General features: G+C 56.4%; 1 protein-coding gene across 1 annotated transcript; it reads left to right on the forward strand.

Moving 5' to 3' along the window:
• Positions 1 to 7,284: 7,284 nt before the first annotated feature.
• On the forward strand, positions 7,285 to 10,739 carry LCN2 (lipocalin 2). Its single transcript, XM_019728690.2, has 7 exons — positions 7,285 to 7,573; positions 7,999 to 8,135; positions 9,240 to 9,319; positions 9,495 to 9,614; positions 9,824 to 9,925; positions 10,387 to 10,420; positions 10,544 to 10,739. Exons 1-6 carry the CDS (start codon positions 7,436 to 7,438, stop codon positions 10,404 to 10,406), a joined length of 597 nt encoding a protein of 198 aa, XP_019584249.1. The 5' UTR covers positions 7,285 to 7,435; the 3' UTR covers positions 10,407 to 10,420; positions 10,544 to 10,739.
• Positions 10,740 to 12,645: the final 1,906 nt, after the last annotated feature.

Raw genomic sequence — 12,645 nt, forward strand, 5'->3', positions numbered from 1 at the left:
TCCCAGTGGAGATCATAATAGATAGAAAGGTAGGGGCACTGGTCAGGGAAGGGAAGGACCCTGAGACCCTTGAATACTAGGCTAGGCCCTCTGGTGGAACTCTCCTCACCCCCACCCCCACCCCCGGCTTTTAATATTTAATACTAACCGCAGGCACTCAGAGGTACACCTGGTGTGCCCTTGGGAGCCTGTAGGAACCCTTAGCTACACAGGAAGGGGAAGCCAACGGTAGAAGGGCAAGGCTTCCACGTTTTAGCCACAGCCCCTGCTGGGGCACCCAAAACCCTGCCTAGGACTGAACTGAGCCCTGAGGCTTCTCAGCCAGGGAGACTAGGGCCTCTGAGCAGCCGGGCTGCAGCTGTCTGCACAGGCCAGGCCACCCAGGGTCCAAGGCCCCTTCTAAGAGGAACCTAAGTCCCTCTATGAGTAGGTCTGGGATGTGGGTGGCCCAGGATGGTACAGCCTGGGGTGTGGGGAGGAGTCTGCAGGGGTCAAGGGGACTATGATAGGCTGGAAAATGGCCCTCAAAGGATATTCATGTCCTAATTCCCAGAACCTAAGAATGTAACTTTTATTTAGAAACAGAGTTTTTGCAGATGTGATAAAGATTTTCTTTATTACTACATTTTTTTTTTTTTTTTTTTTTAGTTTGGGGACTCGTGGTTTTTTGTTTTGTTTTATTTTGTGTGTTTTTTTTTTTTTTTTTTTATGGGGAATATTGGGGAACAATGTTTTTCCAGAATGTCAAATTGTTTCTCAATCTAATTGTGGAGGGCTCAGCTCAGCTCCAAGTCAAGTCGTGTTTTTTTTTCAATCTAGTTGTGGAGGGCACAGCTCACTAGAACCATGTGGGACTCGAACCGGTGACCTTGGTTCACCACTGAGCCAAGTGACCCCCCCCACTAGTGGCTCAGCTCCAAGCTCAAGCCATTGTTTTCCATCTAGTTGTGGAGGGCGCAATTCACTGGCCCATGTGAGAATCGAATCAGCAACCTTGTTGTTAAGAGCTCGCGCTCTTAAAACTGAGCCATCCGGCTGCCCCATTTATTACTACTTTGTAAAATTTTATAACAGTGTCCTAATGCCTGATTTTTAAGGTGTATAAATTAAATGTATGCATTACTTTCTTCAGAAGAAAACAAAACAAGCTATATTTTTCTTGGTATGGCCCAGATTTTTCCCTTTCCTGAAGATTTGACAATATTCCAATTCCTGATTCATAATACAATACAGAGTGCATTCTGTTATCAAATATCTAAGAGAATAAAAAAAATTATTTTTACGACTCACCAATATTTTAATAGTAGAAGACAGGTTTTCCAAACTAATGGTTGGCCCTTCCCTTTTCCTTCTCCCTTCCATCTGTCCTTCTTTCTTTGCCTCTTATTCCACCTCTTAAATAAGCTTGGATTTTGACATGAAGAGATCATCCCAGTTTATCTGGGTCGATCACAAGTGTGCCCATAAGAGACAGAGGGAAATAACACACAGAGGAGAAGAGAATGTGAACACAGGCAGAGATTGGAGTGATGGGGCCACAAGCCAAGGAATGCCCGCAGCCACCAGAAGCTGAAAGAGGCAAGGAAGCGTTCCCTGGAGGCTCTGGAGGGAGTGCGGCCCTGCCCACACCTTGATTCTGGCAAAGTGAACTGATTTCAGACTCCTGGCCTTTGAATGTGGTGTTTTCAATTCTCAGCCTATCCACATTGCAGAAGCTGCTAAAAGTGGAAACATCACAGTTAGGAAAGTATGCTCTGGGGGGAAGGCCAAGAGCACGGCTGGGCAGGGGACCTAAGGATGTGGGGAAAAGGTGCCCCAGGACAGGGAGACTCAGCGATGTGAGAAGGTGGCTGTCTCAGTCCACTGGGGCTGCTATAAATACCACAGACTGGGTAGCTTACAAACAACAGAAATTTCAGTTCTGGAGGCTGGAAGTTCAAGATGAAGCCAGTGGTAGATTCAGTGTCAGGTGAGGGCCCACTTCCTGGTTCACAGACAACTGTCTTCTCACTGTGTTTGCACATGGGGGAAGGGGTGAGGGAGCTCTCTGTGGTTTCTTAAAGGGCACTAATCTCATTTATGAGGGCTCCACCCTCATGACCTAATTACCTCCCAAAGGCCTCCCCACCTCCAAATATCATTATACCAGGGATTTGGTTTCAACATATGAATTTGCGGGGGACACAAACATTCAGTCTATAACAGTGGCCCACAACAGGGAGACCCAGGGGTGTGGATGGAGGCAGAGGAGTCATGGGACACTCCAGCCCTGGCAGACCCAAGCCGAGCGCCTCAGGAGTCTCCCTTGAGGCTGCCCCGACCCTGGAGGCCAGTACTCACTCAAGACCTAAGGCACTCTGGGCCCAGCGGCAGCCACCCAGACCTGGGCCCTGCATTCTCTGGCCTGCCCACCGTGCCTTTGCAGAGCTTTCTCACCCCTGAGAGGTGATTCTGAGTCACGAGAAGAGGGAAGGGGGAAGTCCTCCAATCCAAAGTCCCCAGAAACCACACTACCCCCTCAGATTCCTGACCTGGTTCCCCTGAGAATTGGGCCACAGAGGGACAGTGGCCAAGCCAAGCCCAAGGCCTCAGTGGGTGTTCTCTGTGTCTTCTCCATTCTCTGTACTACTCTCCTGGCCCTTTGCCCCACTCTCCACTGGCCCAGGTGGCCCCCTTCTCCTTTTTTCTTTTTTTTTTAAGGAGCACAGCTCACAGTGGCCCATGTGGGGATCAAACGGGCAATCTTGGTGTTATCAGCACCATGCTCTAACCAACTGAGCTAACTGGCCACTCAACCCCCTTCTCCTTTTGAAGGCAGACACGCTCTTCCTTCTGAGCCTGACCTTGTCCTCACTGCCTGTTACAGCCACAGACCTCACCCCATCGGAAATAAACAGTTGGTCCAAGGAGGACCCCGCCAGACACCAACGTCCTTCAACCACTGAGATTAATGGGGAGGGGGACAAGGGCCCCTGCCTGGTCAGTCTCCAGTGGCAAGTACCCAGGGAGGACCCAGGCAAGAGCCTGAGCACCTCTCAGACATTTGTTCTCATTTAACCTTTCCAGCACCCACTACCCTGCCCCCTGGGCTGGGCACTCCTCTGGTGTGTCCTGGGCACTCAGGGTACAAAGGCAAACCAGCCTTTCGGGAGAGCCAGACCCATCCTCACACAAGCTGCCTTTGATGGTGTCCGGCAGAGGCCCAGCCAAGGGCCCAGCGTACAGAGAGCATGGAGGTGACCCAGCAGTGGCCAAGGTAGAGGTGCCCTTTCCTGGGGTGCTGGGGCTACAGCCCAGGCAGGAGGGGTGCAGAGCGGCGAGGAGCAGAGGCCTATGACAGAGGTACTCCTGCCCAGCTCCACAGGAGCCCTGCGCCCACTCATCACCTTCTGGATACCAGAAGCCCACGGCAGACCCTGCTCAGAACAGTGGCCTGCAGTCCCCTCTTCTGGTCATCAGGGGCCCTGTCACCTGCATGGGAGTCCAGGCCCCAGAGTGAAAGGCAGGAGCACCCATATAAGAACATGCTTGGGCCAGGCACCCAAGGACCAGAACCAGAAGACAGCCCTGGACCCAGACCTTGTGTGATGAGGCCTGCTGGGCCTTGCCCAGGGGACTCCAAGGACCTCCCCAGAGGGAGGAATCCAGTGGGTGTATGGTGGGGGGCGGGTCAGAAAGAGCTGACTTTCAGAGCTTTTCCACAGGCACGATCCCCACCAGATATTTCTTAAGTAAGCCCTGGCATGAGAGATGGAGCATTGGGGCTGGAAAGCTACTTCTGGAAACTAGAGAATCAAGCCAAAGCCCTAGAAGAGCAGGCCTTCCCCCTCCTGGGTGTCTGGACCTGCAGGGCCAAGGACGGCCCATCTGTGGACCCCAAGAGTTCCTGGTGCCATGACGCTTCCTAGGGCATCTGCTTAGAATCTTCTCCCCGGTGTGGCCCCAGGAAGCCTAGTCACCCACTACCGGGGCACATCTTGGCCAGCCCTTCTAGCCAGTCACAAGGCATTGCTATTGCCCCAGGCATTGTAGCTGGACTAACCACTGCTCAGAAGCTTCCAGAAACCAGTCCAGGGGGTTAGACTGGATTCCTGAGATGCAGTAAGCACACAGAACACTTAGGTACCTTCCTGGGGGGATTAGACCAGGCATGGGGCCTGGGTCCCTGTGTGTTGGGCGTGTGGAAGGGGAGAGCCACCTGCCAGAGACAGTGGGGGAGGTCTGGAGCAGCCAGACTTCTCCTGGCTCCTTGCCACAGAGAAACCCAAGTGTGGATGGTGTTTAAGGTCCTGCCATTGCTAAAGGGGACCCAGAGCAGGACTGGGAAGGCCCAGCCCTGGCTTCTCTCAGAAGGGGCTTGGCCCCAAAGTTTCTGTGTGGCTTGTTGTGGCCTCATTGGGACATTTGTAGGGGGGAGAGAGAGAGAGAGAGAGAGAGAGAGAGAGAAAGAGAAGCTGGTGGGGGTGATCCAGTGGGATCAGCCCAGGGGCCACAGTGGAAAACGAGAGGGGCCAAGGGGAATTGCCCACACAGTGCCACATGCACAGTGCAGACTGTTCTGAGAGCCCCGGGCCCCAGAGACTGCCCCTTGCTCTGGGCAGGGTGAACCCGAGAATCCCCTCCTTGGCCAGGGGCCCAGGCCCAGTTGAGCTGACCCTACCCCCGAAGCCCTGCTAGACTCTGAGGAGAGTGAGCAGAGCATTGCTCCTTTGTCTCCAGCCCAGAATGCAGGACCACTCTCTTCCTTGGGCAGAATGTAAGAAGCACCGTCCACTGATCCCTGCCCTCCAGCTATAACCAGCCCAGCATCCATCTCCTGTTGGCTGGGATCAGCCGCAGCTTGGCCTGACCTCTGCCGCACGCATAAAACCATGACTCTCCGTGGATCCCAGCTGGTTCACAAACTGGCCCCTGTACACGGAGAGCAAGGAGAGACCGAAGAAAGAGGCAGCCACTCCAGATTGGTGGGTGGCAGGTTTAATAAGCCACGGAGGGAACTTCCTTAGGGGCTTGTCTTGGGCGCCACAAGACGAGGAGCTCTCCACACACTCCCGCCAGAGTCTTAGTTTATAGAAGCCTTCATGGGGCGCAGTCACGTGTTCAGTCCAGATGGTCTCATACCACAGTGCTTTCTTGGGGCTGCGAACTTGACAACAGCTCCCACTGTGGGAATGGTGGGCAGAGCAAACCTTCAAGGACAGGAGAGGTGAGGAGGCTCCAAAGGCCTGGGCCCAGCTCGAGGGTCAACTGGTGGTCACATCCTCTCAATGGTTTCCCCCAACAACACCCACAAAGTATGGCTGGGACACTGCACACTACTGAGACTCAAATCCCTGGACGGACCTCGTCCCCTCCCTCAGCTCCTGGACCAGCCCAACCTCCAGTGTTAGGCCAGCAGAGAAGGCAGGAGGCAGCCATGTGAGGAAGAAGAGATGGCCATACCAGGTTTCAGCCAAGGCCAAGACCACACAGAGATGATGACAGAGAGATAGACGAAGTCAGTGGGTCTGGACAGGCCTGGAGCCAGAATAAAGAAGCATGGGCACTGCGGGGGTTTGGTCAGAAACTCAGAGATGCCCTCATGTGGAGACACCTCATGTGTGTGCCCCCGGCACTGCATATGTGTGGCCTCGCAGAATCTGCAGCACAGCTCTTTACAGAGGGGGCCAGCGCCCCTGAGCTGGGCCATCTCCCCTCCTGTATCTGGCCTCTGTTTTCTCATGCTGTAGACCCAGCCTTCCCCACCTTCCCAGTTTCTAACAGGGATCACTGGCCACTCCGCCCCATGACTTTCAGAGTCTGGACTATTTCATCCGGTGATCTAGGGCACTGCCCCTCCCCTAGTTAAAATTCTGTGGGGCTCCACGGTTAGTTTCCTCCACATCCAGCAGTCACCTCAGGCTTGAAGATACCTTTTAAGGTCAAAGAGAGTAGCAGGGGAGGAACCCTTGGATGGCGGGTGGCCACTGGCACCTCTGGAGGGCACACAGTTTGGTGGCAACATTGTTCCCTGAAGCTTTGTTCATCTCCACTTCCTGTGCTTTCATCACCCAGACACGGAAGCAGTGCAGAGCCTAAGAGGGCCTCTTTGCCTTAGGATGGTCAAGGCTGTGTCCTACCCAACAGCTCAGGACCCTGTCCAAAGCCACTTCTCTTGGGGCCTGCCCCCCCAGAGCCCAGGCTGGGGGTGCTGGTTTCCTAGCAGCAGGTGGATAGAGCCAGTGGGGCTCCTGTCAGTTCCCTTAAGCTGCTGAATCCTCAGTTCAGCCTCAGGGCAGGATGCTAAACAGCCTCGGTTCTCATGCTGACATCTGGAAGACACTGCCCAGGGGCTGGGACCCATCACTACCTCCCAGGGATGGCCAGGCCCCCAGTGAGGAAACTCCTCTCTAGGACAAAGCTGGGATCAGCTATGGTAGGAACACTTCCAGGGCCCAGGCCTGGCCACCAAGGCTGTGGCCAGAGATGGTGGATAGTCCCAATGACCTGTCAAGGATGAGACCAAGTCCTTGCTCTTTCTGTGACCCAAAGCACTTGGTGTCCAGAGCAGTAGTGTAGAAAGCCGGCCTTCAGGCCCCAGCTCCCCCAGGCTACCTCACCCAGTGCAGGTGTGCCCCTCATTTCCCACCCTGACCAGGGTGGAGCTGGGACTGAAGCCTCCATGGTATTTTATGCGGCTGAATTGCCCAACTTGGGGTCCGTGTCCCAGGGGTCAGCTGCAAATGGGGCATGGAGGGTGGGAGGGGCCAACTCAAGGCGGGAGCCCTGCCAGGTCCGCCTCTGGGGAGGAAGGTCTCACCCTGTGCCAGTACCTGTGTGGGGCCCCTGGGAGGGGCAGGATCTGGGATCCGTGATCTCAAGAAACACAGAGCCCTTCTCTGTCACAAAGATCTGCTTTTAGCTGCCCCATCCTTCCCTGTCCCTCAAGAACCAGGAAATGGGGGCGAGGCATTGTTTGCATTCATCACGTGCCAGGAGTGGGAGCTCTCACAGCACAGAACCCAGCCTGGCCTGGTCTGAGCAGGGGGTCCTGGAGGTCAGAGATGACGGTTCAGCCAGATCAGGACTCCTAACCATGAACAGGGCCAACCAGAGAGAAGGGAAGGGGCACAGAGAGAGGACTGGGGGAGCCTTTGTCCTTGCCGGAGGTGTGGAGCTCTGTGGAATGTCCCTTCATGACTCCCCTGGCCTTCCTGTTCCTCTACTTTGCATAATCCTAACCATGAGGGACAAGAATCATGCCAAGTGTTTCGGCAGGAGTTGCGGTACTTACCTCACTCTTCCTGAGTTTGGCAAAGGATAGATCACTCCACCCTGGCGTGAGTCGGCAAACGGGGACCATAAATAAGGTTCCCTCGGCCACCTCCTCACTTACCTCCTCCTCCTTCACCACCTGCAGGCCCAGCAGCTGCCCAGCTTCTTAAGCCCTGAAATCATGCCCCGAGGTCTCCTGTGGCTGGGCTTCTCCCTGCTGGGAGCCCTGCAGATCCAGGCCCAGGACACCTCCCCAAACCACATCCCAGCCCCTTCTCTGCTCAGCATCCCGCTGCAGCCCAACTTCCAAGATGATCAGGTAGGGAAGGGGCCTGGAGGGGCAGCTGGGAGGGTGGGAGCAGAAGGGAGAAGAGGCAAAGAGTCTTCGGAAGCAGGATGGGCCCAGGCTTCAGCTCAGAATGCCCTTCAGTCCCCTGATGGAAGCCATGCCCTGTGCCCCCTTACCCACTCCGACCTCGCTGACCTTCCCGGGTCCACACCCTCTCCCTTATCTCCGTAGGTCCATGCAGGGTGGGAATATCTTCAGTCCCTCCGCATGATGAGGAAACTGAGGCTCAGGGGGGCCAGCTGGTCACTTGCCAAAGGTCCCTGCCAGACTCGGGGTTCCTTCCTGGTCTGATGGCCTCTAGCTTCTGCCCGATCCTAAGGGCCCCGTCAGGAGCCCTATGGCCCAGGTAGAGGGGCTCGTGGGGTGCACTCTGCCTATCACCAGCCTCCCTGCAGTTCCAGGGGAAGTGGTACGTGGTGGGCCTGGCGGGGAATATATTTTCAAAAGAAGAACAAGGCAAGTTTAAGATGTACTCCACCACCTACGAGCTGAAAGAAGACCACAGCTACAATGTCACCTCCATCCTGCTCAAGTGAGAGCCGCTACCTCCTGGGGGAGCATGGGGACCCGGGGGGCTGCCCTGGCGGTGCCTGAGAGGCAGGCTGATGTCATGGTTATGGGGCGACGGAAGCTGACAGGCAGTTCTCCATCTCGCTGCTCGGTACTGGATTCATGTATCTGTTTCCTTCTTCATTAGATCAGCATTTACTGGTCACTTCAGCACAGACATACAGAGAGTGGTGAGGAGGGCCACAGTCCTCAGGAAATGAGACAGAGGGAGCAGGGGTGTCCTGGGTAGGAAGAGGCTCACTGGACCCAGCCTGGAACCCCATCCAGGACTTCAGTTGGGGGCTTCCAGGGAGGTGGCTTCTGGGCTGGGCCCTGAAGAAGCCAACCTACCTTGGCAGGACATGTGGGGGGTTCATAGCAGAGGCTGGTAGACTTGAAGAGAGCTGCTCCTTCAGGCAGAAGCATACCATTGCCAGGCTGCCCTGGGCAGGGGCTTGTGAGCAGCCTGGAGGGGGGCAGGTGCCACAATGCCAGCGGCCTGAGGCACTGGCACCCCAGGGAGCTGGTGAGCAGAGGATTGGTGGGCCACAAGGGCTCACCCAGCTCCTGTGGGTTTCTGGCTCTCGCACCTGGGGGAGCAAGAGGCAGAAGAGCGGGTTTGGGGAGATCAGCTTTGGGGTGCCAGGGACAGGGTGAGAGGTCAAGGCTGGCACAAGAGCTAGGGGAGTCCATGGCATGGAGCCGACTGGAACCTTGGAAGGTCAATTCCCCAGGAGAGGTTACAGAGAAGGAAACAGAAAGATAAGAATAGGAGACAAATGCCTGGGGTGCAGAGGATAGTATATAGGGAAGGCCACCAGGGGGAGACAGTCCTGAAGACAGAAGGACAGTGCACGCTGCAGGGAGGGTCTGAGCACCTCAGCTAGCCCAGGGCCCCTGGTGGGGACAGCAGAGATAGGCTCAGAGGGGGAGACCTGGGCCTCCTGCTGAGGTAGGGGATGGGCTGGTCCCTCCAGAATCAGAATCCCGGCCCCTTCAGCTGCAGCCCTGACCCCTACTTCATCCAGCCCAGGGGGTCCAAGCTTGTGTGTCTTCCCTCTCACCCACACATCTTTCACCGCCACAGGAACCAGAACTGTAACTACTTTATCAGAACTTTTGTCCCAAGTTCCCAGCCTGGTGAATTCAACCTGGGCAATATTAAAGGTGAGTCCTGAATGATGTGGGCCCTGGGGTTGGAGTGCTTGGGGAGCGGGGTCCGCCCAGAGGGGACACAGACCTTCCTGTGCCTCCACACAGATGCTGTCCTGGGCGGGGAGCTGGGTAGCAAGGAGCTGCTCCATCCTCCCAGCCAGGGCTGACCCCTCTCTCCACCCCGCAGCTTACCCGGGTCTAAAGAGCTACACCGTGCGAGTGGTGACCACTGACTATAACCAGTTTGCCATGGTGTTCTTCAAGGCGGTTTCCCAAAACCAGGAGAACTTCAAGATCACCCTCTATGGTGGGTCTTCACCCACCCTGTCAGGGACCCAGCTCCTGGTCACATTGGAGGGGCTCACCCCCACCCAGCCCATCAGCTTCACTCCGAGCCCTGGGGAGGAGAGAGGGCTTTCTGCAGACCCTCCATGAGGAAGGGCGCTGAGGCTCCTTTGTGCATTCAACAATATTTATGGAGTGTCTGCCGGCCACTTACGGCCACCTTGGCCACAGGGAGGAGCAAGGAGCTGACCCCTGAACTGAAGGAGGACTTCATCCGCTTCACCAAATCTCTGGGCCTCACTGATGACCACATCTTCTTTCCTGTCCCCATCGGTAATGGCCATTTGGGGAGAGGAGAAAGGGACACAGGGTCGGTCCACATCTGACGCTGCCCCAGGAGAGAGGAGGGCCTTGGTCCCCTGCTCCAGTCACTGGAGCCCCCTAGGAGCCACTTTGGGTTCAGGAAGATCACGCTCCAGCCCAGGGGTGTGTGTGGCAGGAGATCTGGGTGCCCAAGCAGGTAGCTGGGGCTCACTTGCCTCCTCTAAAGAACAGGTGACCCCAGGTTTTCTCAGGCCTTTCTCCTAGTTCCTTTCCCCATCGTCTGGCCCTGTTGCCACATCCCTGAGAGGGAACTCTCAGGTCTGTTCTTGGGCCAGGCTAGGGCCTAGGGCAGCCTGTGGGCAGTGCAGGGGCCCTGGTGGTCAGGGGCCACACACACACACACACACACACACACACACACACACACACACACATTCCTGTCCATTCTGATGGACTCTCTTCCCCTGCAGACAAGTGCATCGATGGATGACAAATGAGCGTGTAGTGAGTATGGCTGGGGAGGGGACTGATGGGAACCAAGGTGAAGCAGGGTGAGGGGGTCTCAGGACTGCCTTTGCTCCCCCACCCAACACTGCTGCCATCTTTACTCCCCTGTGTCCTTCTCAGGTGTCTCCTGTTTCTCTCCACCCCCACTGCCCTCATACTGGCCTCCGCCCAGGGTGCTACCCAGCTGCCCCTACCAACCCATTCGCCAATCAGAGAGCCAGAAGATCCTTCTCACAGTTTGGCCCACCAGCTGCTCCCCAGGCCACCCTGCGGATGGAGTCCTTCCTCAACTGCTAAATAAATGCATGCCCCCAAACTCCCAGTCTGTGTTCTTTGATCGCTGGGCCATCTGGGAAGGGGAAGGGCAAAGCATAAGCTCTCGTTAGCATCATTCCCAGACTCCCTTGCCGTCCTCAGTGAGGGTTGGAGGCCACAGAACCCAAGTCCAGCTTTGACTGAACACTTTCTAGCTCCCAGTCCTGGGCCCACCCCCAGGCCAACAGAGGCCCTCACATGTCCCTGCCTCCAAGGGGTGCCCAGACCAGTGGAAATAGTAATGGGGCCCCACCTCATGCCTCCACTTGGCCACTGCAACGGGTCCTATAGCAAAACCCAGCCAGGACTGGGCAGCAGGCGGAGATTGGAGAGCCTGACGTGCTGTTACCCACAACTCACTAGGACCCCTGTGGATACTAAATGAAGGCAACCGGGCAAGAGGGGTGAGCAGAGGGTGGGGCAGAGGCCTGCCCAGCTTGAGGTTGTGTTGGGCAGAGAGGGTCACCAGGGGTGGTCCCCTGCCCCTCTGTGAGCCTCCTCTGGGACCTGTGCACCCATCTGCCCGCACTGGGGGGTGACAGTGTCCATGTTGACTGCATTTAGAGCACTGTCCCTCACCCACACCTCCCTTTTATGATGACCTCTGGACTACCAAGGGTAGGGCTAGGGGAGGCGAAGAGGGGAATATGCTGCGAGGAATCCAGATTCCAGAAGGCTGGAGAGCTCCAGGCCTGTACCACCACTTGGCTAGGTCTGTGTCTGGGGCCTGACAAGCCCCTGTCCACCACAGGCTGCAGCTGTAGCCCCTGTTTGTCTGCATCACACACAGAAACTCCCTCTCCGGCCTCTTCTCCCCTTGCAAAGTCAGAGGCCAGAGGGGTGGGCTTCTGAAGAAACCCAGGCTTCTCTACCCCACAGACTTGCACACCTACACCATTCGTCCTTGGCCAGAGACGTGGGATGAAACTGGAGCTGTGAGCAGCCTCAGCCTCCAGGAAGCAAGACAGGCCTGAGAGCCAGGCCTGACACGATGCTCCTGCAGCCTCAGTACTCTGGGCCAGACTCCAGAGAGAGACCAGCTTGGTGCAGCCCGGGCTGAGTGAGGGATGGAGCTATGCCCACGGCCAGAAAGCCCCACACCAAGAAGGGCACCCAGGGGGCAACTGGCCAGAGCCCCACTAGTTGAGGGGGTGGAAGGTGCACCCAGCCTGCCTGCCCTTGGGCTCCAATTTGGGCAGCAGAGACAGTTTCTCTGCCTTGACCCAAACAACGCAGCTTCCCATCACCACCTGGGCCTACTGGGCCTTCCAGGATCAAACTCTGAGGACACAAATCGGCTCTGTGTTTTCCCCCAGGGTCACCTGGTTTATTAGTTGTAGTCACACAACAGCCTAGGCAACTGTCCCCCTGTGTCTTTCCTTAAGGAAAGAAGAGTCTGTGAGACTGTGCCTTTTTGGGTCTTTGTTCCATCCTTATGTTTATACCTTATGTCTCTCTGTCTGGTCCCCAAAAGATGGTTTGCAGCCAAAGACGGGTAAGATATCTCACGGGAGATACAACCTAAGCCAGGCGGAACCGAGTGGGGACCCCCAATGAGCTGCCTTAGAAAAATATGGGAAGGGGCCTTGCCTCCCCTTCCCCCTGCCTGGGAAAAGCTGTTGCCGGCTCTGGCTTTTCCCTGGCACCTGTTTGTGAGAGAAGTTACAAAAACAATAAAGGTTCCCGGCAGCATGAAAGGACAGGGTGGGCGTCCCAGGCTGCCCCGCCCTCTGCCCAGCTCGCTCGCCCTTGCTGAGGACCCGAGCTTCCACCATCTACGTTTCTCAGCGGGCAGCCCCGGTTTGGCCTCGCCCGGAGGCTGGGAGAAGAGGGGGGCTCCACTGTTAGGCAGTGTGGGGCGGGGCTCTGGGGCGGGGCCTGACGGGGGGGCGGGAGCGGAGTTCTGG

The sequence above is a fragment of the Rhinolophus sinicus genome, linkage group LG04 (assembly GCF_036562045.2).
Source record: "Rhinolophus sinicus isolate RSC01 linkage group LG04, ASM3656204v1, whole genome shotgun sequence".
NCBI lineage: Eukaryota > Metazoa > Chordata > Mammalia > Chiroptera > Rhinolophidae > Rhinolophus > Rhinolophus sinicus.